Raw genomic sequence first — 27,612 nt, forward strand, 5'->3', positions numbered from 1 at the left:
TTATTGAATTGTCTTTCAAAAAATAACGTTTAATAAACAAATTCTTTTAAAAATATATTATGTGCATGTGCATGGGCTGAAATTTGTACAAAAATCGGCTCACACACATGTGCATGTGCTTAATAACAAACAGCACACACTTTTCTGTGAGCAGAGTTTGTTTTCCACTTATGCACACACATGTGTATGAGCAGTGAGTACAAGTTGAATGTGTTTCTGGCGTGTGTGTGAGCAGAGCATGTGTGTGCAAATACGAACCCTGTTTAAAACTTAAATAGAATGATTATTTCAAAAAATTATTTTACAAATTCAATACAATGTAAGGTAACAATAAGGGCATCATATAAAAGAAAAAAATCTGTAGACTTATAACGGGGTACATTTTTTGGTGCATAAGGACTAATTGGTATTGAAAATGTCCTTTAGAAGTCTTGACCTTAAATATCTTTGAAAAGTTGCAATATTTTTTTTTTTTTTGAAAAAATCGTCATCGAATTTCGTCCGGCAAACTTTAACTTAACTTAAAGAGATAAAATTTATTAAAAGCGGATTTTCTATACCCATTCTTTCTTGTGAAGCAAAAAATTTTATTAGTTTTCAATTCTACAGAATTTTCCCTCTCATTATGTTATTCTACATTGCACTTAGGTGTTTCACAAGTCGTCGTATGTGTCGTATTGTCGTATGTCGTAAAATTTTTAACGGCTAAATAAATGTTAAGAGGACTTGAAACCACAACCAACTATTTTTTAACGGTGTGAAATTTCATAATCCGACTTTTATGGTAGCTTGCGAATCCCTTAAATACAGCTTTAGCCGTTTAAAGGTTACGACATACAACAATACGACAGTATACAACGCCTTGTGAACTCCCTAACTGATTTTTTTAAATAATTTTTTGAATTAATCATATCTTTAAAATTTCCAAGTCCTTTGAAAAAAAATCCTGACGTCAAAGTGAAAAACTGAAAACGCAACTTTACTATATTTGACCCATAGTTTCGTGTGTATATCGATTCTTTCGTGCGTTTTGAAATTTTTTTGTTTTTGTCGCACGGTTTAATATAATTAGCATTTCAGAAAGAAAATTGGCAAGTCAGAATTTTTGTGCGCAGATTTAAAAAAGAAGTCGGGCTGAAGACCTATAAGGTGCAAAAATTATCAGATCAAAACGCTGTCAATAATGACACCGGAAAAGAACGGGTTGAATTGTTGAAAAAACTTTTGCTCGAGAAATTCGTATGCTGCATCAGAATTCTGGACAGAAATTATTCTATACAACTGATTCTCGAGGATAGGTCGCTGAATGTTTCAAAACAAAAACAATTTAAAAAACTTTCAAGAGAATACCTTTTTTGGCCGGTCATCTACAGTTGTGTTAATACAAACTTTTAAAGATTTAACTATTTCGGTATTTTCTGAACAGTAGGCAATGCCAATGTAGTCTATTTTACGACCTTCGCAATGGGGCTGAATAATTGATTTTTTTTTTTTACCATTTCATGTGTGTAAAAATTATTTAAGTTTGGAAGGACATTACGCCATTTCTTACTTCTTATACTGTTTACGTAAAATATGTATAATTGAACTTTATTAATTGGGCCGATTAAATAATAAGCTTAAGCACTTACATACATAAATTATATACATATAATAATTCTCATGCAGCTTTTTCCACTACTTATTTGCATTACATCCACGGCGATCAACCACCAATGGCTGTCATAAATTTAAACAGTTAACTGCTGAAACTGCCGTTTATGTGTACACATGCAGTTACAGTGTTTCAAACAAATGACTACGTGTTGACTTTTTTTAAATATTCACAATGTTTTTCGAGCAAAATTTTTTTTTGCTATTTTTCAATAAAAATATCATCCAAGCCTAAACCAAAAGCATATAAATCACAGTTTCGAACTTTATAAAAAATTTAGAAAAATTCAAAAAATTCCCATCAAAATTTTAACTTTTTTATCTGAATCTTTACAATATTTTTGGGTATGCAGTTTTATAGCCCATAAAATTTTAGTCTAATGAAGTGCAAGTGTCCACCGACTAAAAAATCGCGTTGATTTTTGAATTTTTTTTATATTTTTTTGTAGACTGCTTTTGCGTTTTTTTTTTATATAGCAAGTGCAATTTACAAAAACTGGCGTTGATTTTTTTAATATTTTTGCTAACGGTCTCCCGCACTTTATTTAATAAGAAATTCTTGATTTTATTGAAAATGGTGCAAAAATCCGTCACCAAAAAGAAACAAATCTCAAAAATCAGTGGGATTTTTAGAGTTAAATTGTATTGGCTATAAAACTGCATACCCAAAAATGTTCAAAGATTTAGATTAAAAAGTTGAATTTTTGATGAAAATTTGTTGAATTTTCTAAAATTTTCTATAAAGCTTGAAACTGGGATTTATACCATTTGGTTAGAAAAATAACAAACAAAATTTTGGCCAAAAAACTTTACGAATATTTAAAACAAAATCAACACGGGTCATTTTTTAAGTCACTGTATATACATATCGATGTTCATCCAATTTCGTAATCTGCAGGAGATTAATTGACGACATGCTTGCCGGTGCATGTGTACTTAATGTCGGTTTAATTTGTGTACTTATGTATGTATATTTTGACAGTGAAAAAACAAACATTTCGTTTGCATGCCCAGTAGGATAAATTACGAAATAGTTTCGTACTAAGTAGCCAAATTGGAACCAAAATTGTAGTAGCAGCCCAATTTTGAAATTTAATAAAGAGCAAAAAGATTAAAACAAAAGAAAACTTCAACCTCTTGCTAACCAAGCAGCCACACCTCACGCAGTCAAAGAAAGATAGTAAAACAAATAAATTGTAAATGGATATAATAGATTTCGTCAAAAACAGTATTTTATTCTATAATTTAAGCCACGTCCACTTTTCAATCACGCTTGAGGGATTTCAGCTACAATAGCTGCTATTTATAATTCTTCGGAAAATTTGTATTCTATCAATGCTTTTACGTCCGTAGCAGTCTCCATATTTATTGGATTTTTTTTTTGTCTTCTTTGCCTTGACAAATAATCTTATTAATCATTGACCATCATCGTCTATTTATTCATGCCAATTATAGTCCTTTTACAACTACGTGAAACATGTTAATCAATACACAAAAACATACACACACACACACACACTTCCGCTCTGAAATAAGCCCGCTCACTAACTCATTGATATTTATGTATGGATAGGTTCTGAGATATTAATCTCATGAATAATTAATTCAAACAATGCAGATATCCCAACAAAGATTTAGCATTCATTGTTCGCTGAATACTCGGTAAATACATGGGAAGTAAGCTTGTTAGCCGCATTTGAAGTAGTACCCTGCAGGGAAAGCTACTAGTTGTTAACTAGAATTCTACCAGTTTGCATTCCAGCCGAACTAGTTCTCATTCTATCCTTTTTCAATGTTAGCGACTGGTATTTTTAACATTGCGATGTCCTACGAGATGTCAATTGTCAGGTTATGCATCAGCATTTAGTAGTAGAAAGACTAGTAGCATTATACCAGTTGATGAGTTAGTCTGCCAATTCATCCCTGATGGTAATTTCCAATATGCGCAACCATGTTCAAATGCCGAATTGGAATTGCCTGAGGTCCCAGGTTGAAGTCCTGGCGCAGGGGAACATTTTTTATTTTATTCATTTTTTTAATTCATCTATTTTTAAATATTTTTTTATTATTTATTATTTTTAATTTTATTTTTATTCAATTTATTTTTTTAAGAGTTTCTATTGTAATTTTTAAATTAAAAAAAAATATTTTTGTTTAATTTCTATGGCACAAGCATTTCTTCCTATATGCATGTTTTTTTTGCAATGCAATTAGATTTTCAAATTTGTTATTTATTTATAAATTGAATAAATTATTTTTACTTACATCGAATTAACTTTAAAAATCTTAACCACCTCCAAGCGGCCTCGAACCTGCGATTTCAGAACCAGAACCAGTAGCCTTCACGTGACGCCACAGCCGACATTTGTAAGAAAAGCAATTAATTGCGTTTTATTTTTGGCTTTGGCAATTCAAAGGCAGATGGCTTAAGTTATTTGAAATTATCGAATTTACTAGTTAATGAACACAGGCACATACTAGTTAATGAACTAGTATTTTTTCTAACTTGTTTGGCTTTTCCCCGTAGGGTATTTATAATCGCGCTGGTTGTGTGTGCGTTTTCAAAAGCAATCCGCTGGGGACACATACTTTTACACAATAAGGTTCATTATCAATACTTTAATAACTAAGCAGCAGCGAGTAGTAGCAGTAGAAGAGGAGCGTGCCAATATCAGTGCATTGTAGTGGAAATAGGAAGATGAAAAGCAGCTTGTTAGATGAAGTGAAAATGATATGCTAGTGCCATATCACTTATATACATACATACATATTTATATGCACAGTTGTATTTAGTTGGAAATTGTGTGCGATACACCAAAGCGCAGAGACACTAAAGTGGATTTTCTTTTCTTATTGCAAAATTATTATTTGCTTCGTAAGAGATGATGTCTTTCAAAACTGTTAAAGCTTTTATTCATTCATATTTTATAAATTGGCGATATAACCGCTTAAGCGATTTTGGCCGAATTCACCCCCAGTGATTACCGCATCGTACTATTTCAGATTTAGAGTTTTTAAATCCATTGGCTGGTCAGCGGAATCACTGTTTTTTTTTCAATTCCCCGAACTCTGTTATTTGCATTTATTCTATCATTCATCGTCTTCGGTACTCGCCGTCATAAATGAAGTTATTCTTCGTGTTTGGCGCTATAACCGCTTGGGCCAGATTTTTAGACAGTCATCAAAAAAAATATCTGTTCCGACGATTTTTATCTCTTTTATTGGAACTCGTTATTACGTGGCGGATGCCTTACCTAGCGCACAATCAGAACCTGGGAATTTTAACATTACACTTTTTTAAAGTGACCCGCTTGCTCCAAGCCACACTACCACTTTCAGGCACACCCCATGGTGAATGAATGCTTCAGATTGCAGAGATCCGTTAAGCTAAATATGTCGGAGTGGCCCACTAAAACGTGACAGGGATTTATCACTTTGACAAGGATCGAGAACGGGAAAAGGTACAAGAGTGTGAATGGAAGTTGAGATGCTGCGGTAACGATAACAAATTCTATACATATCGAAAACCATAGTGATACAAAAATCGATAAATTTATAGATAAGAATATAGTGGAATTTTTATAAGAGAATCGAAGTCGGTTTTGTTTTTTGCTTAAAAATTATTCGTTTGCTTAAAAGTTACTTGTTTTAATTTTTTTACCCAGTTATAATTTATTTCATCCAAGACTTGTATACATACTTACTTACATATGTATAGACACACATAGTGAAGTCGTTTAGTAAGTAGACATCATATCCTAGTATATCCAGTCCGAGAGTTAAATCTCTGCCGCACATCCGTTTACTCATTTCCCTCCATGCCACTTCAACTTTTTGACTTAATAACAACCGCGTTGCATATGTATGTATATATGTATGTTCATATGTAGTAGTCATGTCTATTTATTTAATATGCTTCATTACCGACTTTATAGTAGGTCTTTGCTGGCCGCCTCTTGCTGCCTGCCAGCAGGAGCACAAGACGTGTTAACTGGCCGTGTCTGCAAAACGGCTCAACGTGCCAGTATTTATTGATTATTTTTTTCAAGTCGTTGCCATCGTGCCGTTTTCATTGTTGTCGCTTTTGTCATATTCAATTAAGTTATCCTTTTTGTGCCTTATTTCTTATTTTCTATTTTTCTTCAGATTGGTAGCCACGAGGGCACTTGGGTGGTCGCTGATTACATTGCAACACCCGGCTCCAATGAGTTGAGTGTAACTAAAGGGCAACAAGTTGAGGTTGTGGAAGCACCCTCAGCCGCCGAGCCAGATTTCTGTTTAGTACGCCTAAATCCACAAAGTGACGATGCAGCCGTACAGGAAGGACTGGTGCCTGTTTCAATACTTAAACCATCGCCAAGCGCACAGAAGAACAGTTCGGCGCGCAAGGAAACAAACGATGTGATGCAGGAGCAAAGTGAGTACATAAATAGTTGACTTTTATGATGAATGAAGAGCAAATCTTATAAAGTTTTAATTTCACAATTGTGTGTTTTAATTTTTTTAGGTAACAATCGCGGCAAACCGGATCCGTTGACTTCATCAACAAAGCGACGTGGTTTTAGCGGGTAAGTTTTACTTTCGAGTGTCATGCGAAAAGTTTAAAAAGTTAACTGACGTTGGTTTGCTATTTGAGAAGTAAAAGCAGAAATTGAAAAGAAAAAGTGTTAAAGTTGTAGCTAAATTTTTTGTGAAAGTTCTGTGAAAAGGCAAGTTAACTAGTTTTAATTAAAGGCGAACTGCAGGGAGATTTTGTGTAGGAAAAAGTGTAATACATACATAAGTATTTGGAATAATTATAAAAAGTATAGTGATAGTGTAATTGGTAATATGAAACAACTTTTTAGGTTGTTAGTAAAAGCGTTCAACAGAAATAATAGAAGATAGAATATTTGATTATAATTAAAGAGAAAGAAAAAAGATATTGAATAGTTTCAAGCATTTATATTGAAAAATTTTCGAACGAAGCTACCAATAAACGCCCAACGTAAAAATAACGTAGCGACTGGAATTTTGAAAAGCTGACATTCAACTATGTACAGTGAGGAGCAAATTGATATTTTGACACAGCAAAAGACCGTCCTCAAAAAAAAAAATTAAACACGCGATTTTCTGTGGTCTTCAAACTTCTACACTATATTATACTAAAATTGTTATAAAACTGCATAGTCAGAAATGTTTTAGATTTTCAGATAAAAAAGTTTGAAAATTTTATGAATTTTGAAGAAATTTTCTACATTTTGTTTAAAGTTCGAAATTCCGATTTAATCGGACTTGGCTATAGCATGGACAATACTTCAGAAATTAACAGAAAGTTTGAACATGGAAAACATTTAATAAGTAAAAAAAAAAACATTACCATTTTGACGCTTTTGTTCTTCACTGTGTGCATAAAGCTGTCGATTTTGTGGTCAAATAACTTTTTTTGTGACTCCAACGAGTTTAACACTCTTATTTTCACAATTTGATTTAATCGAAAATTATAAAAATTTCAAAAAGCATCTTTCTGCATTTATCACATACACACATATGTATTTCCGATCCTTAATTTGCAGCATTTTCAAGTCTGATCATTCATATGAAGATCAGCCACCTTTCCAAAAATGAAAAATTAAAGTAACTATGCAAATACGATCCGGGCTGCATTTGGATAGTTTTAGTTTCAAAACAAAAAGGCCAATATTCGAAATCTTATCGGAACGGCTTAAAACTTGCTACACGGAGTTTTTTGGGTCAGTGATTACGAATCTGAAGTTAGTTTTTAAAAATTCAAAATGGCGGATCCAATATGGCGGATAATATTGTGAAAAGTAGTTGGGTTGGCTTGAAACTTATTACTCTAGGATTTTTGGGCTCACTGATCACGAATTTAAAAATATGCTGACTATTTTGTGTTGGTGGCCATGTCGGTTGCCTCGTGTTTATTGTTGTGTATTGAGTTTATTGGCTTAGTTCATTGAAAACAGTTGAGCTTAAAATGTATTTTAGTAGAAAAGAAAATTGTCTCCCATATGTTCATTTCATAACAGAGCACACACTACTGAGGTTGCCGCAATGGCTGCCTCTACGGTTGTTTCGTGTATATTGAACAAGAAAAACAGGTTGGCTCAACACGTTGCTTCAACGGTTGCCCGGTGTGTAGTCAGCATTAGATTTAAAAAATTTTAAATGCCAAATCGGATACGGCCGGCATAAAAAATACGCCTGTAGTCAGGCTACGTAAAATGTTGTTTCCGAAGCCCAACAGGAGGAGGCTTAACTACGAACTTAAACTTCACTTTTTTATTTCTTTGGTATTTTTTATAGTTTGTTTTGTTTTTTTTTTTATATTGATAATTTTTCCACCAATTATGAATGTAGACTTCAGTGTTTAATTTTTTTTTGTATTTTGCCTTTTTTTAATTTTTTATTTTTTGTACGAATTACGAAATTGAACACTTCGCTTTTTTATATTTTTGTTAACTTGTGTTTTTTTTTTAATTNTTTTTTTTTTTTTTATATATTTGTTATTTGTTTACCAATTACGAATTTAGACTTGCTGTTGTATATTTTTTTTTTGTTGGTATTGTATTTTTTTATTTATTTTTCTTTATTCTCTTAAGTATTTTTTTAATTACATTAAATTCAGGTGATTGAGTGATGCGCTCAGAAAAAAACAACAATTTCAATTTTCAGCTTTAAAATAAAACATAAAATTTAAGTGTGGATAAATCGTTAGTTATGTTTTATTCTTTCTCATCATCTCGGAACTTATCTCAGCAGCTCGGAAAACTAAAAATTTTAAATAACTTATCACGCGGCCAGTGAAGAAGATTAATAAAAAAAAACTCACAGACAGGCCCTGAACGGCATTCACAGGGACGCAGTCTCGAGTTATGTAGACTCAAGACCTGTGAATGCCGTTCTAGGCACACAAACATCGGACATAGACGCGACGGAGCTCCATCTGCCTCGGGAGACCAGGACAACAATAGCCCAACTTCGCTCTGGCTACTGCAGCAGGCTAAATTCCTACCCGAGTAGGTTAAATGCGGATGTGCCGAACGAATTTCCGGCATGCGGAGAGACCCCTCACGACTCGAAACATCTCTTCGCATGACCGGAAAACCCCACAACCCTAACGGCGTCGTCCCTATGGACCGACCTCATAGAGGCTGCACGCTTCTTGGGGCTGCCGGTAGTGGAACTCGACGACAACGACTGAGATATAAGCCGATCTGGGCGGGGTTGTTGTAGCCGCTACAACAACAACAATATTAATAAAACAAAAATTCAAAAAGTGCAAAATTGAGCAAATTTATCATATCATGTTTTGTTTTTGTGATATGAGATGGTACACAGGAGTACTGCTAAACGTCAGCGAGCAGAATTCAAAAAATTTACACCTGACTCAATAAAAGATGTCGAATTAATTTAAGCCAGCGGTTTTTTGAACTATGGGTTTTATTTTACTGCATCTTATAAATAAGAAAGAAAAGACAAAATTAAAATATTTATTATTCTTTGAAAAAAAAATTAATTTTGCTGTCCACCGGTTTTATTATTTTATTTTACTAACAGTTACCTTAAATACTGTATATTTTGGCTATTAGCTAAACAATTAAAATTCCAAGGTTGACTTTTGGCCATTTTTGAATGCCTTCTGGCCATTTGTGCGACGGAGAAAAAAACGAATAACGCAGTTTTATTATCAACGCCATCGCGAGTGCCGTATCGAATGCAAGTCGTTTTTCGAGAGTCGAGTCGTATCGAAAAGTACATTACCTAAAAATTCGATTCGACTAGTGTATTAAAATGGAAAAACTTAGCAGCACTGGATAGTTTTCGACAGTTTTAGTCATCTACTTATTTCAGCACGACAATAGGCAATACCAATGCCGATTTTAGTCTAATTTACGACGTACGCAATGTGGCTGTATATTTTGCTCATAGTTTCATGTGTTTTAAAAAATTTGGTTGTTTTTTTCGCACGGTGTAATATATTATTTTGTCTTGTTGAATGCTTATTTACAGATACTACTTCTCAAACTAATATGGTATATTTATCGGTTGACCATAAAAAGCCGGAATTTATTTCTTTAAGGTCGTTCATTGATGCGACTTATTCTAAGCCAACCATTATTATATCTAACACTAGTCGTGCGATAAAGTATATGTACATATGTATGCACATAAAGACGTAATATATGTATTTCAATATAAATAACCTTTGCGTAGTTAAATGACCGCAATATATGTAGGTATACAAATTAACGAAAACTCAAAAACCGTAACAAAGGGGTAAAACATTTTACCTTCCAACTCTTCTTTGCGTATGTACATACATACTATACATATGTCATATGTTTCAAAAGTAAATAAATTTCCTTGTATGAACTTATGTATCTATAAGTACATAGAATGTTATATGTACATATGTACATACATATATGTATGCGTCCGTCTTATCAATATCGTATTGGCGTCATGCTCTACTCAACCCCTTATCTTTCGGTTGCTTTATGTCTTTCTTACGGCAAAGCGATTGTTTTGGTTCTATGTAGGTAAATTCGAAAACCTCACATAACAATCGAATATATTTATCTCCATGTATTTTATTTTACTGAGCGACCGCAGTTGAGCGTCAGTTTTTGTTTGTACCCAATGCTCAAAATATGTCAGTTAACCGCGAACATTCGGTTAAATTAAAACAATGCGTAGTCTACGAACCGAGTGATTTTAATTCACATTTTGGAATAGACCTGAATAAGTTTCTTCAGTGTATTTAAGGAAGTATGTTTTTGATTCGGCATTTGTGAGATATTTATTTATATTTAAAAGTTTTATGGGGGTTTTGGAACGTAGTTCTTGATGAACAGCGCCATAGCACCCACTCTTTGACTCACTGAATAGATTTTCTTTGAACAAAACCCATTTCTAGGGGCATACCAATCTAATTCATTTAATTTGCGCATTGGGCATACAATTTTCGGTTTCAACCATACGTTTCCAACCTTCCTTGCTATCTTGTTTGCCTTTGATGGCTTTATCTATGTTTTTGGTGGAAAACATAAAACAGTCGATTCTAGTTATGAGGTAACCATAAGGTAAAAGAGTGGTTCTGAGTAACTATGTATGTATGTATGTATATAAGAAGTGGTGCTTTTAAGGCCAAAATACTTCACTGCCTGGTGTTTCCTCTTACTATGCTACCACAAGCGGCTTCCGAGTTGAATACATGCAGGACTGGAGCGTCTGCGTTCATTCGAACGACATGATGACATCTCGAATCAAATTTCTCTAAAGAAGTCGCAATATCTCTATCAATGAATGCCGAGGCGCCTTCTGGACATATCTGTGAAGACGCTACTTTCAAGTTTATAGCGAGAAATTAATGGACACTGTTTCCCAAGTTGAATTCCTGTTAAGCTTTTCCTTCTACTAAAGCTAAAAGTATTTTTAAAATGTTTTATGACTAAAAGATTTATTTTTTAGTACCGTTACCTGTTTAGTAACTTCTTGGTCTCAACCTCATGTTAAATTTTTATTAAAAAAAAAGTTCGACATCATCTTCAAATCAAACAGTCCTATCGCGAAAAATTTATGAAATAGAAATTAAGTAATGCCGAATTCAAATCTCTGAACGCTGCATCTATTTCCCAACGACTTACACTAAAATTGTTTGATACAACAGTCTAAACATAAGCTTAAAAGTGTTGCTGTAGCGCGCCCAAATTTAAGTGAACAATCCTTTGAAATTTTACATCTAAAGTGCAACCCTAAATTATCTCGTGGAATTAAGGTTACGCCTAAGCGACTTAACGAAGCAAATCAAAGCGTTACACTGCCAAAACGAATGCTTTGTCTAGACTCAAGGTACTCAGCATATGTAGATGTGCATGCAAGTATATATATACTTATGTACATCAAATTTGCAATGCCATGCTGGGAATAAAACTATTTCGCTCCTGTGAAATAGTCATCAAGCTGTTTCGACGCCAATACAAAGCAGACCACCACACACTTTGCACTGTGTCTTTTATGAGACCGCTAAACATACTACATTCTTATATGTAGTACATATGTAAATAGTTCATATACATATATACAGTGAATAATCCTATATTAGATTTGGAGCTACGGGTTCCTCCGTTTTTGTTTCGTTTGAATTTATAAGCCAGCTCGATATTTTGATATAGTACATACATGTACATGTATATACATACATACAAATTGACTCTCGAAATACGACTTGCACTCGACACGACATTCGCAATGAGGCTGATTTGATTGTAAACGTTTAGTGAACTTAAATTTTTCTTCTGAGCATTTTTGAGTACCTACAAGTAGAATCGAATATTTTCGAGCGATACTTTGACCAGCGTCGAGAGTTCTCTCGGATACTTTAAATGAGTACAGACATCGGACCAACACTATGCAAGGATTATTGGAGCATACTCGCCAGAACTTCCGCCGCTGTTTTCCAAAACTTCCTGCATTAAATAACGTTACATTCAGATCGATCTTCTTTGGTACCCGTCGAACACGCGAAAAGTGCAGAAAATATGTATGTATGTAGTCCTCACGAAGGCCCCAAAACTTGCAAATCTTTTTTCAACATCGTCCATATTTCTGTGCTACATATGTGTAAGGACGAGAGAGGGATCTGCTTTTCAATTTCCAGGCAGACGTTAATGGTAGTATTGATGCTGGATTCCAGTTAGGCAAAGTGCTTCACTACCCTACCCTTAAATTTTAACGGCCAACAGTGACGTGAGTGCCAATACCCGGGGGCTTTTTCTATGTTGCCAGGAGATACTTGTCTTGTTTTTATACACTGCTAGATGAACCTCTTTTGTCTCCACCAAGTTGAAAATTATGGCGCTCATTGTCCTTGTGTTAAGGGCAACGCTGCCAACGCCATCTGCATTCGACAGCAGCATTGTCTTTTCTTTTATATAGTACCAATGAAATTCAGATGTGCTGTCTGTTACGTCTTATGCTTTCCAACATCGAATTTAAGCAATCGCACAAAACTGAGGAGCGCCCCTGTGCAAAACCTTAGTCTCGAACGACGCGGAAAGGTGCTTTACAATTTAGACGTGCCTTAAAGTTCTACCTAACTTCATCCCAAGGAATCCCAAATCTAGAGCCAGCTTCCCTCCAAAGGCTTTGAAATCGTTCAAAAGGTGGTGGGTGTCCATTGATTTATCATGGGTCTAGGATAAGGCGCAATCGGTTATCTTGCAGTAATTGGCAGCCTTATGGATTGGGTAGAGTACAATGAAACTCCAATCTTTGGTTCTATTCGTAAGACCAAAATACACTTAACAATCGGTACATGCGCCCGGCCAACTCTTTGCCGCCGACTTTGAACAGCTTAGCCGGTATACCGTCTGCTCCAGGGTATTTTTGTTTTTAAGCTGCATTTTTGATGTTCTCACCTCGTCTTGTTCGAAAGTAGGGACGTGAGCTTCGTCCCTATAAATTTAACTGAGCTCTGCTTCGTCAAATTCTCCACTTGTGTCGCTATACAAAAGCGTTGCTATTTAAGTATTCCCACCATATCTCAACTGTGCTCTGGACGTCTTTTATCAGGATTACATCGTCATCTTTGCATTCCTACCCGCATTCAATACTTTCTTTCAATATAAAATATTTAGTAAAAATGTTATACCTCGGAAGTTTTCCATAAGTGCAGCATTTTCTTTCGCTATTGGCAATTCGAGTTATGGAGGTTTTACTGTATTTTGTTTTAAACATTTTCTATACACACGACACGATTCGCCGTACCTCTTGCTGCGGTTCTTTTCTCCTGAATGTCGCAAACAGCAAGCGCAAAGAAACAAAAACAAAAACCAACACAATGACAATCGCAATAATAATAATAATATTGTAATATGAGCATAAATAGTAACGAATTACACATTTCTTAGCTCTTCTTAGTGCTGAATTATTCGCCATTCTTGTTGTAGTAGTAGACAATATATATGCGTATTAAAAGTACTTTAGATTGACGTAGACGAGACACCAACGCCGCCCAAAGAGTTTGCAGTTGTTTTCTTCACCGATATCGTTGGCGCATTGGACACAGTTACTTCTATCGTTGGAAAATCAGTTGGTCGCTCTCATTTCGCGCGATAGAACGCTTAAGTGAAAAATACCGCTTGAATACTTTCTTCTTGCAAGCATTAAGTATTGGGTGATTGGTGGCTTTGTGTTGAGCAGAAAAATATTACTCATACGCTCGAGTGTACAGTGAGGTCGAACATACATACATATATACACCTAAAGAAGTGCACATAAATTTGTATTAAAATATTCGTATAATTATATTAAATTTAATCCAAGCATACGCGCATACATTCATATGTAGTCCGGACAACATTTGTATTTAACGGTCGAGTTGAAAGTGTATCAAGCGTTCGCTTCACGAGCTATTATTGCATACGTTGTGACTAACGAGTGTTTCGGTTGCACCGCATCCATTGCATACGTCTACATCATTCGCATCGATTCAATTTGTCAATGAATAATATTTTACGTGCCTTTAAATCTGTGGATCCCATCATGTCCAAGTCGCTGAGCTGTGACCATTCCGAGCACTTTTTATGTTTTTGCTGTGCAGACGCAGCAGTTGCCGCTGCAGAAGCGGAGCCGCTGAGTCGCAAGGAGAAGTACAAATCCTGGTACGGAAGCGTAATTACGCAAATAAATTGATTATAATTATTGGATATCCAAAATAAATATGTACGCACATATTTATACTCTACCATAAATTTGTTAATTTATTGAATTGTGCCGCTGATTTTTATTGAATCATACGAAAGTTAAAGCGCAAAAACAAAAAAAGTACAAACAAAAAACAAAACAAATGATACCGTTTGCTATCAGTAAAAACAATTGTGTGATTCACATTGCGGGCCATGGATACGCGCCCATTTATTTAAATTGCTGAACTTTTTTTTTTTATCTTGCACACAATGCCCATTTTGTTTGTGTGGCTATTACTTTTATTTCATTGAATTTAATTTATTTTCCTTCTGTTGTTGTTATTGTTGTTGTTGTTGTTATTTTGTGATAAGCAAATGAAGAAGGAGGTAAACGTATTGGCTGGTATGCACCCATGTACATACACACACATACATAGTATGTACATACATACATTCTTGTGATTACGACAAACTTTTTCTAGAATTCGCATATTTGGGAAATTTTAATTTAAAGCGATAGCGAAAGCTAAAACGCTAAATTAGGAAACATGTATGTACATAAGGTTGGTCCTTAAATGTAGTAAGCAAATGTTTTAAATCAGATTTCCCAAGCCTCAACCCCCGCGACGTCAATGCTACTATAGTCGAAGATATCACATATAAATTTTGACCCCGATTGGAGTCGGTTAAGGCGTGTCGCACAGTGGGCAAAGTTCAGATTACCCTATGAAGACGCCTTAACCGACTCCAATCGGTACCAAAATTTATATGTGACATCTTCGTCTTTAGTAGTATCGACTTTGGGTATTAGTGAAAAAAAAAATAAAAATAATTTTAATTTTTGGAGTCTCTATAGAGGAATCCGAATTTTGCTCCCTGTGCGGCGCGCCTTAACGGTCTCCAATCGGGTCCAAAATCTATATGTGACATCTTCGACTATGGTTGGTATCGGTTTTGGGTATTTGATGAAAAAAAAAATGTATTTTAATTTTTTTAGTCTCCATAGAGGATTTTGAACTTTGCCCCCTGTGCGACACGCCTTACCGTCTCCAATCGGAACCAAAATTAATATGCGAAATCTGTGACTGTGGTATTACCGATTGAGGGGATGATACTGAAAAAATTCGTTCATTTGATTTTTTAAGTACCACCCTAATGTACATATAGTATATAGTATATTCTTAATTTTATTGTTTAATGATTATTTTTTTCTATAAAAATACAGTTCATTATCTAACAAAAACCATTAAACAAACAAAAGAAAAATAGCCGAAACTGGTCAAAATGTCTAGTCCCTATTATTTTTCACATGACTGTATACAGTGGTGGAAAAATAAATAGGGACGAGCCATTTTAGCAAATTTTGCGTATTTTTCTTTTGGTTATTTACTTAATATTTATTATCTAACAAAAACCATATAAATTCATATTTAAAATTTTGTGCAAAAACTATAAATATTGTGCAAAGTTGCATCTAAATTTTCAACTTTTTAATCAGAATGTTTCGAAGTTTTATAGCCCATTAAATTCTAGTACCTCTACTGCATGAATTATGAAGGAGATGAATAAAAAAAATTTAACTGTGAAACTTTCATGGTGAAAAGCTCTTTTGAGAAAAAGCACTTGTATACCTTGCTCGCGCGCTGTTCAATAGTCGCTATGGGCGTGTGCCAAAAGCACTCGAACGCCATTCGAAAGAGCCGCGGTTCGAGTCCTCGAGCAGTGATTTTTTTTTTTTTTTAATTTTCTTTTAATTCTTAGATTTTATTGTTTTAAAAAGAAAAGTATGTATGTATGTATGTATGTTATCATCTGAAGTATTTGAACATACATACCTCCATATCATTTTGTCAGATTCGCCCCGTTTTCAGCGAGCTTAATAAACAAACGATCGGGCGACTTTAAATTAAAAAGTAAAATTATGAAATGAAAATATTATAAACTAGAGCTCTCGATTTTGTTCGCACATTTTCAAACAGCCCGGGTATATGAGCAGCGAGTACTCGCACACTTGTTCAATGCTCATTACTCGAAAATTTTCGAGCATGAGCTCGAGCAATTCGAGTTTTTTCGAGTAATTTGAGCAATGTTTTTTTTTTTATTATATTGACATTTTTGGTAGCAACTTTTTAAATTTTTCAAATTATTGATATATAATGCAAAGATTGTTACATTGATATTTAATAATATAATTTATTTAACCTGAAATAGAAAGCAGCTGCTGACAAATACAATTTACAAATTTTCTTTTGTTTATGAAATAGTTCAAAAACTCGAAAATTTTGAACAAACATTTGATCAGTTGAGCAATGAACGAGTTTCGAGCGAGTATCGAGCTACTCGCATTGCTCGATACCCGGGTATCTAGAGCTCTATTATAAACTAAAAAAAAACGCGTATGTACGGTGTAGCACGAATTTACATATGTGAGCGCCCTCAAACACCTGACGCATCCTGTATTTTCTTCTTGATAAATAGCTAACAAACAGTCGAAATTTACACATATTTTTTTAATTTGTTGACGAATTTTTATACACTTAATTTAGTTTTGGTATATACATTTTAGCAGTAGAATTCAAGGGCTTTTTGAAAAATAGTTGTTAAATTTAATTCTTTCAAGACCAACCGAAAAAAACGTCGACATAAATTATCGGATTCACCCGCATATTTTATAAGACTGAAAAAATTTACCAAAATTACCTCAAAATTAATAGCGTTTTCTTTTCTAACGAAAGTGTTCTCTGCAAGGAGTGGGCAATTCAAAGGCAAATGTTTTTATAAAAGAGAAAACGCCATAATTTCCATTATTATAGGGGAGACCAAAAAGCTTAAGAAAAAATAATCAAATGTTTTTTTTTAGTAATTTATTAGTCCACCTCTATAACTAATATTGTCTGGTAAACAGTTTGGCGCAGAATTAAAGTAAATAATTACGATGGATTTCGGAGGATATTGAATCCCAAGTTTCCACGATAAAGGGCTTCAACGCCGAAACAGTTTTAAACTTGCAAAATTTTCGTAAAGTTTTTGGATCATTCATCTCCAGGGACCATCTATGGGGCGACATCAGGTAATGTTAGTTCAATGTGACCAAGCCTTTGTTGACTCCCTGCCAAATATTTTCAATCTAAAACTTTCTTAAACAGCTCCTTCCCTACTACAAATATGTTCCTCCTGAGATATGCAGTATGAAAAATTCCGTTTGTATAGGAGGTGCCACGCCCCCTTGTCTAATCGAGATAAAAGCTAACCTATGTTTTAAGTTGTGCTTAATGCCACCATTTTGCAGAATTTTATGCTAAACGAATGAGCAGTTAAAGCGTGAAAGCGTTACAAACTTTCGAATTTATAATATTAAGTAAGGATTTCCTAGTTTTTTCTACAACATCGATATATGTATACATATGTGACATATATGTATCTGAATTATAAAGTATTATATATTTTTTTTTTTGTATTGCAAATTCTTCAATTTACAGGTTTTAGATGATTAAGTTATGTTAAACCACTTGAAGTAATTAGGAAATGCCACTAGCTATGCCGACTTTACTATTATTAGATTATTTATTAAATTTGAATACATACTTTCACTTCAGAAAACAAATTAAGAAAGTGCCAACTAGATATAAACATACCGTACATATTATAGGAGAATATTTAATAAATAATGGATATAATATATTTCTTTTCCATGAAAAGTAATTGCAATTTGGGTTAAATGCGCCTTGATAAATTTCACAGTAACAATAACTAAAGAACTACTCTACACAATGGCAAATTTCAGCATTATTAATACACACGCTTAACTCGCGATTCAATGAAAATGTCTTAATAAAAATATCTGAAATTAATAATTTATTGACACATTTCTCTTTTATATATGTACCATTGTCTGCCTACTGATGTTGCATACCAATTACATACAAAATATAATTTCTCCCTGCCCTGCTTTGCGCGACCCAAACCGCAGTGTCTCAACACTCGCCTACTTACATATGTATGTATGTAGGTATCTACTAAATTAACATGTGAACTGTTGCCGTTTAGCCAAACAAAACACATCCTTATTTACTTAAGTTTCAAGAGGTAGAACGCCACAATGACCGCGTTGTTCGACACTTCACTAATGAGTCGCCAAATAATATGACCAACCAAGGCGACGACCTCAAACCGTACGCATCATGTAAACAAGTGTAGATATATGTACATAGCATACACGTGTAGCAAATATGTAAATATGTATGTATGTACATATGCATATAATGAACTACAAACATATAAAACTCCTACGCATTAGCATAGGGAGTATCCGGTTATAAGGACAGCGCACAGTTACATGAAAGAGTTGGAGCGAAGCAGGAACGGAAATTGTGTTGGTGTTGCAATGATAAACAGTTGTATTCTGCTACCAACATTTTAGCTAAGTAAAGATAAATAAGCAAATTTTGGGGGACCGTGCGAGAAAAATTTAGTAGTAGTTTTTTAGAATTTTGATTGGTAATAGCAAAAATATCGCTAGCTTAGAAAGAAAAGTTGCTAAGTCCCATTTTAAAAATTTTACAGGAGAGGAAAAAATCTTCCTATAGCCATTTTCTTTAACTATTTCTTAAGACTTTAAATCAAACATTTTGCGCGTTTAAAGCAAAGCAAAAGTCCATAAGAATCAGAAGGATTTGATATTTATTAAAAGATGTCGTATTATTTTGGTCTTATCGGATTTGTGGTGCTTCTTTGGGACTTAGCAAATTTTCCTTTTATTTCTTATGAAGAGGAAAAAATAAAATAAGTACCTTTATAATTTTCGAAACGATGCGTATTCAATTTCTCTAGCCTCCTATATCAAAATATGAGTTTTCATAAAAAGTGGACTTAGCAACTTTTCACTCTAAGCTAGCGATATGGTTAATTATGCTCTAAAAAAATATGCGTGAAAGATGAAAGTTCAATGTTTCCAAAAAATAAAAAATAATAAATTAATTAATTAACACATTTTTTACTAAAATTGCAATTATCTTCGAACGTATTAGTCCTACATAATTTGGTATATGGACCATTTTTCTAGAGAACCGGAATAAGCTAAGAAAAGTTTTTTTGTTACCACTTGAACTTTGATGGACTTGGGCGAGCCTAAGATATTGACCAAAAATTTTTATCTTAGACACAGATTTTTTTAGAGCATAATGAACCATATTTTTGCTATTACCAAGCAAATTCAAAAAAAGCAGTTTTTCGTCCCACGCTTATATGTATGAGTTCAGTCGACTGCAGTATCCAGACCTCAGTTCCGCTAGAGTTACGCGGATCTCATGCATACATATGGGGCGATTCACGTGAACCGGCCTGGAGCCCTGCCCAAAATTCTTGTATACTAATACCCTTTCAAGTAAAAAGTGGCAAATTTAAAAAATTCAAAATGGCGTCTTTACTACACGGCTTGAAAGACGAAGAAGCGAATATACTTATTAATTTCCTTCTGCAAATGATGACAGAAAACTAGATTTATTCTATAATTTTTGTGGCCGCTGATTACGAATCTCAAATCCCCTTTTATGTACATGGCCTTCATATGCACATGGCGTATACGTTACCCAAACGAAATGCGAATGTTACTCATACGCCATGTACGTACGTTCGATTTTACTTTTGCGGCTGGCAGCATGAAAATTCCAAGAAGTTGATTTTCATGTGCATTTTTGGACCACCGTAATGTACATATATGTATGTCTATTTTCAACTCAGCATTTGAGTAATTTGACCATGAATGCAAACATTTCCCTGCTGGGTATGCTAATTTGTTATTAGTGACAAACTTAGTGTTGGCGTGGCTTTTGGAAATGTCATCAAGATTGAGGGTGTAGTTGGGTTGAGAGAATGTTGCTGCCGACAGTGAGACGGTGCGGCCAGCCATCCCATTCCGATCGTCATTTCCATATTTTTTATGACTTCCTTCTTTCCTTCCGTTTAATTGTGCGCACACACAATAATGATTGAACGAGTGGGTGAGCTGTTTGTTGATGTGCGGCCCCTGCATAGATATGTAGGTACATACACTATATTTGTATGTATGTATGTATGTATTTTTATGAATATCAATATTTACAATGTGCGGACAAGCGTCTGAGCATGTAACCGCGGGACATACACTTGACCATGTGGCAACTTTATGATATGATGACGGTCATGAGACTTTGGAAGTTATGTGTTGCCGCCAATTTTTTGTAAGAAAATTTATGCAAAAATATATATGCAAAATTTTCTAAATTTTGTTTTCTGCTCTCTTTTATTCTTTCGTTGGACATACATATATGTACATATGTATGTATGTATATGTACATATGAATTAACAAAATTTGGCTTTGTATGCAAAATTATATACATACATATGTACGTAGCTATCATATTACAAAGTATATATAAGTCACCACCAGATAACATGGAAATTAACAAAACGGCATTTGCCCTCTGAAGGTCAAACTTTTTAGACGATAAGTTGTTTGTTGGTTACACCTCTAGAACATGAGGGTTTAAGAAAAGGTTTTTCAAGTCAATTGACTCAGCGATTAATGCTGTTCGTTTTTTTATTTTTGTAAAAGGAATATGAGGTTAGGTTTGTAGGTGTTATATCTAACCTATTTAGCTTCCTTTTAGGCTCCATACAATAAAAAAAAAATATTTTATTGTATTTTACATTTCTTACTAAACATTTCTTTTTTTCTTGTTGTACTTTTCAGGCCAAAATGGTTTCCACTACGAAAACATTCACAAAACAAGAACGAGAAGACGCCAGCCGATAAAATACTTACAAAGAAATCCTCAGAAAAGAGCTTAAGAGTGAGTATTAAAATAAGATTCAGTTATAAATTCTGTATTATGCAGAAGAAGGTCCTAAATGGGATTTTCTCGTTTTGCACGAGAGCAATGTTAAGATTAAAATAACATTTTATAAAATTCGGGTAGCAAAATCAGAAGTAACCGGCATCAAAAAGTGCTGCAAAAACGATTAAATTTCGTTCAATGTAATAATTTTTACCGAAATATTCGTGTGGGCTCTTATCGTTTTGCTTAACTTAACTTGAGCACTTTCAGCTTTCACCAGCATATGTATGTATGTATACTAGGGTGGTCCAAAAATGCATGTGAAAAAATAAAGTCAGAACTTTTATGCTCTCACCCCCTAGGATTGTTCTATACCGAAAAAAATACACCCCTATTTTTTTTTTTTTTGAGATCTAAGTTTGTCATGTATTTTATATGGGGAAAAAACCACTTTTCGTAGATATGGTATAGAATTTCTGAAAAGCAATATAATTCTATCGGAAAACTTTGCTTCTCTTCAGGAGATTCCCAATAATAATACCCAATTATTTATTTAACAAATTTTTTATAGTAACTATATTTTATAGGTCCGCCAAAACCCCCAGAAAATGCAATTAAATAAACAATTGAGTATTGTTATTGGAAGTCTCCTGAAAGGAATCAGAGTTTTCCGAACAAAAAATATTGAATTTGATACCATTTCTTCGAAAAGCTGTTTTTCCCCATTTAAAATATATGGAAAACTTTGAACGCTTTGAGCGACGTCTAAATATTGTTTTAATTTCAAAATAAAAAATAGGGGTATTCTTTTTTCGATATAGAACAATCCTAGGGGGTGAGAACATTAAAATTCCGACTACTTGTTTTAGACCACCCTAATGTATACATATGCTTCATTTAGGAATAAAGGCTTTGATGAAAGTTGGAGTAATAAGCTGACGTAGCCGAGTGGTTAGAGGTGCATGCTACCACTCGGAAGAACCCAGGTTTGATTCAAAGTCTGCACAAAATTAAAAGAAAAATTATAGAACAAGGTATCTTCTGTTTGGCAGCGGCCATTCTTTTATTTTGGTCGATTGATTGCTTAGAGTGGTTTGTCACTCTGGTGGCAAGCAACTAGCAATTTGTAGCCACTTTGAACCCACAAGCTCGTACAAACCTTCAACCACATGGTGGTTTTCATGAATTTTAGACTAAAATTCTTAGTAGATGATTGCAAACTGAAATATCCTGCAGCAATGGTTGGCAAAAGCATTTAGTCTCACACTTGAAAGGACTAGGAACTCACGGGAAAAGTTTTCAACTGTCTCTTTTGAGCCCAGACCCTTGCAGCCGCGACAGGTTGAAAGGTATATCGATCGTTTCGGCATGTGCACCCACGTGCCAATGTCCTATGAAATCTGCATGAGTTTGTTGGTATTTTCTTTGCTTTTTCCTAACAGAGTCTTGGTTTAAAGTAGTTAGTAGTAGGTATCCTATCCGATCCTGTACAACTCCATCTTTGCTTAGCTTTCGAATGGTAAATTTCTTCGATTTTGCTTTAAATTTCCCCAAACTAGGCGTCCATGTCAAGAACGTGGAACATATTTTGTACAGAGCCGCACCTCGCTAGTTCATCCTCTGTCTCATTCCCTTATGTTCAAGTATGTCCCATTGCCCTGGAATTCATATTAGTGTAATTTCGAATAAATAAGAAATTGGGGAGATTCTCTTTCAATCATGCACAAGTTTCGACCTAACCGAAGAAGAGGAGAGTGCCAATTTAAGGGCGGACCAGGACACTAGAACAATTTGTTTAGAACCAGGACACCGAAGATGCCGCAGCGCATGTCGCAACTTAGCTTAAGATAATTTTAATTTTACTTTCAACTAAGAACATTCTGGACTTATAAAAGACAACGAGTTCATTCCGTCCAAAGCGATCACTACATATCGACTGAGTCCGAGTGGATCTTTCATCACTAACATGCCATCCAGGAAGGACTGATAGTCCGTGGTCAGTCAAGGCCCTTGGCTCATTGATTATTTATTCGAAAGCGTTCCGACAGCGCCTCGCTTCTCGATCGAATCGTAGATCTTCGTTCTTAAGCTTTTTCCAGCCCACAGTGATATCACAGGTAGCTGCCTGACCGGTACTTTCGAGGAATTGTCGTAAAGTAAGAAAATAGTGAGGGCTCCACGGGTACACCGGCAGCAACCTAAGGAGCTGTTAAAACTGAACAAACCACATCTCTCATTACTGGTGGGAGCTCTAACTAGTCATAGTCCAAACGGAACTCAAGCAGTAAAGCATAACATCACGCCAAACTCTGCTAGAGCAGCTGTATTGAGAATAATAGGGTGTAATTATCTGAATATCTGCTAAGCTTTCCAGTTAAGCGAGCTTAAGATTTCAACACCTGTGTTTCACTTCTTTTTACAACCGCGGAGCTTTCGAGAATAGAAACCTTGTTTAGAGCACGGAGCGTTTTTCTATCATAAGCAACTATCCCGTCCATTCTTTTCCGTTCCGTTTTGTATCTTCTCCCGCTGTTAACCAAAAAGTAATAATTTTTCAATTTCCTCCATTGACAGGTGCTACAATTTTTGTGAGAATTCTCTAAAAGAGGAATATACTATTTTAAATATTATGAATTATTCTCTATAATTAATTTACTGATTTTATGGAATAGCTAATTAATTTCAAAATTTTTTTTTTGCAATTTGTCACTGCTTTATGAGCCAATTGTAAGAAGTGATTTATTAAAAAATAATTAGTTGACTGACCTCTTTGCCATTATTGTTGATTGTAAACAAACCTCCGTTTATTCTACCCTTGAAGGTTAACTACGAGTAGAAAGTACATAATATGTATGTACATACATGCATATATCAACATTACTCACAAGTTTTCTTAATTCTCTTCTACATTATTTGTTCTTAGCATAACCTAATTTCATTCTTTGTAATTTTTTTTTTCTTAGTTGACACAAAAACAAACGGAGCAGGATGATAAGAACCTTGTAACTTCGGCCACAGCAGGCAGTCGAAGCCACTATGGCACATCGGCGGCGTCATCACAGGCCAATGCCGCACAAGCCGATTATGAGGCCGAGGAAGAAGCTGGTTTAGAACTACCACCACCGATGAAACCTTTACAGGAGCCACACTTAATGGCAAACGGTCCGCCAGTATTTGCCAAGGATCTCAAAGAGAATTCCAAAAACTTGGTAAGTCAACTAGTAAATAAACTTAAACGTGACCTTTCCGAGCGATTATGATTTAGCGCCGTTGACCATGAATAATGGCACACACACACACATAAATATAGTAGGCAACGTACTTATTGTCCTTGCGGTTGGTGATGGCGTTTATCTTTGTATGAATGTATGCACATTTGTTGTTCTAACTTAATGTGCTTTGGACCTTTTGTCATGCAAAAGAGCGAGCTTTTATGATTGGTAGTAAATTTAATGTGCCATTATTGCGCATAATATTTTGCTTATGGCGCCTATGTTTCATACATACATACATACACACATTTTGTTTGGGGGCCGTAAGAGGTCATTGGCATAATGCGTATGTACGCAAACACTTCATAGTTGGGCCGCAGAAGGACATTGATTTAAATTTTTAGTTGTAAATAGTTGGCATATGAATGTTTTTTAAAAATGCCATTTGCCGCTAAACTTCTGATATCCTGACTACTCAAAATAAAGTTAATACGGTGTTCGCATGAGGCGACTTTTAGTTGAAAGCAACAATCGCCCGGTGTGAACGACCTTTCAACTAAACGCTTCCAATGAAGTTGGGGGAATTGCCTACTTTTGATTCAACGAATCGCCTCTAAAATTCCCTGAAAAATCGCCTCATGCGAACACCGTATAAGAGAGAGAGGCGCGAGCTCAAAAGTTGACCGCGAAAAAAGATGCATAAAAAAAAACTTCAGCGAAGAAAGACTCTTTCGTGTGTAGTGACGATATGCATCAAAATGTTACTCATACGCACCGTACCAGTGTATGCATTTTGCGTAATTTCCACTCATTTGCAATGATTTTCCAAGAAACCACTTCATTATCACTCTAAGTGAAGTCCGAATAAAGTATTTCGTGGAAGTGGTTTACAAGAACTTTATTCTTATCACAATTCGTATGTAGTCGTGAATTGTGAATTATGTTTTGTAATATGTAAGTACGTAGCGTAATTTAGTATAGGCAAATACTCGTCTGAAATACGGTTATTCCCCTGAGTTAAATTTGTTTTAAAAATTACTTTATTTATATGTAGAAATTTAAATACTTACGTACACACATGTATATACATATGTATATTTATAAATTAGATTAGTAGTTATTGACTTTATATTCCCAGCGCGAACATATTATTCGCTTGGGTTTCCTTAAGCTTCAGTGATTTTATTACCAGTATTTAAGTACTGGGCGCCGCCAAATGACGAGTAAAGTTCTTCATGCTCCACAAGTTGTTGCGTGTTTATTGCTAATAAAGTATTTAATATTGTTTTTGAAGCATGACAAATTCGCACGCATAAAAGCTTAGTAAATATGGCTACAAAATTCAACGCTTCAATGCACACATGCACATATATGTATAAACAAATATGTACAATATACACACCTTCGCATATTTTTTTAGTAAACAAAGAAATTGCTCTCACTTAAAAAACAATAAAAAGGTACTTAATATATATTGCTTGTGACTAGAATGTAGTATAAAATGTAAATAGGTCTTCAATTTCTCTGTCTAAAAGGATGTCATTGTATCTTTTTTGAATATTTACTGTTTGGAAATATTTGTTCGCTTTTGTAGAGGTCTTTAAGTTAGTATGTAGATATTTATGTATATAAGGGTGGTCCAAAATATGTAAAGTGGGCATTTTAATGCTCTCACCCTCTACGATTGTTCTATGTCTAAAAAACTATACAACAATTTTATTTTTATTTTTTTTTTGAATCAAAAAATATTTAGAGATCACTGAAAGCGCTCAAAATTTTCCATGTATATTATATAGGGAAAAACAACTTTTTATATGCATAGAACAATCCTAGGGGGTGAGAGCATACAAATTCCGACTTTTTTCTGTGTACATTATTTTTGAGAAATTATTTCCACACATGGATTCCCTCTAGGAGTGCACGGGAAGAAGACCAAATCTTAATTCTGTATCCTAATTCTGCGTCAATATACTTACATGCACCGACGGCTCCAAATTAGTCCTTAAAGTAGAAAGTACAGTATAAAACATGCAAGAGCTCTTAACCTCAGTTTTCACTTGCCGGATCTCTTACTGTGATGCCGCTCTCAACAAGTCGAAAAGGATTCACCTTCCGTGTTAACAATGTCTTTTTTTGACAGCACTCCTGCCGATTCCCACAACTGTAGGCGCGTGGTTTCGACACTAAAATAAACTTGGTGAAATGTTTACATTTCTGTCAGCATGGAAAGGCACTTCTAACGCGGCGATTCATACTGCCGCAACAATTTTTCAGTTCCCATTCGCGCTATGCATACAAATATTTCTCTTTTAGCAACGGGTCAACCTTCGATTGCCGTTCTGGAACAAGTGCCAGTGGTTCACCTTATATTTACGCCAATTAGCGTCAAATTAGTTTACCAAACCTACTTTCTCACAATTTTATTTGTTTACATTTTAATTATGTTGCATTTTTTTGTTGCGCTTTGTCTGTCGTAGGCGTTTATGCGCATACCACGCCCAGTAAAAAAAATGTCAATACATTCAAAAGCGCAAACATCCCAGCAGTAACAAAGCGGCCAATTTTCTGAAAAGAACCAGTTTCTAACCGGATAGAATTTGACCGGTTTGAATTGGACATTGTCTTCATCGAAAATGTTTGCTTCTGGCCAGCGCCTAAAGACTGCCATCAAATTTTACTGTTAGAGAAAAATTTCAGTATACATATCGTCGCACAGAGAAGTATTTGCTTAGTAAAACCGGTCTAAGTTATTCGGTGTGTTTTTCTTAATATTAATAATGCATTTTTGAGAAAATTTTATTCCAATTCAAAATCAAAAATAAAAATTATAATCTAAAAATTCAACCGTATATTTTAGCCATTTGAAGCTTGTACTTTGTTCTACTAGAATTCAATGGGCTACAAAACTGCATACTCAGAATCTTTCTAGGAGATCTAATTAAAAAAACTAGAAATTTTTACAAAAGTTTATTGATTTTTTTAATATTTCACAATGTTTGAAGCTTGGATTTACAAGGATTTTGTTAAAGAATGAACTATATTTTTATACAAAAAAATAACCAAAATAAAATAATATGTTAAAACCTGTCAAAATTTTGTGCGGCTATAATTATTTCGACCACTGCATACTAGGGTATTCTATTATTCGCTTTTTTCCAAAACAGGTTCCCGATTTTGAGACTAAGAAAAACCGGATAAACCGGTTTTATTTTACATAGTTTTCATACATGCTTACAATG

At 34.6% G+C, this 27,612-nt stretch overlaps 1 protein-coding gene across 1 annotated transcript in view; it reads left to right on the top strand.

The window, feature by feature from the left end:
• The window catches only part of LOC108365897 (triple functional domain protein-like), a 77,847-nt gene that overhangs the window by 41,787 nt on the left and 8,448 nt on the right, over positions 1-27,612 (top strand). Inside the window, 4 exon segments of the mRNA XM_017620105.1 lie at positions 5,800-6,070; positions 6,161-6,221; positions 21,077-21,176; positions 24,125-24,370. Coding sequence (XP_017475594.1) covers positions 5,800-6,070; positions 6,161-6,221; positions 21,077-21,176; positions 24,125-24,370 — 678 coding nt within the window.

The sequence above is a fragment of the Rhagoletis zephyria genome, unplaced genomic scaffold, assembly GCF_001687245.7.
Source record: "Rhagoletis zephyria isolate East Lansing unplaced genomic scaffold, Rhagoletis_zephyria_1.1 Rzeph_scaffold_02044, whole genome shotgun sequence".
NCBI classification, from domain to species: Eukaryota; Metazoa; Arthropoda; class Insecta; order Diptera; family Tephritidae; genus Rhagoletis; species Rhagoletis zephyria.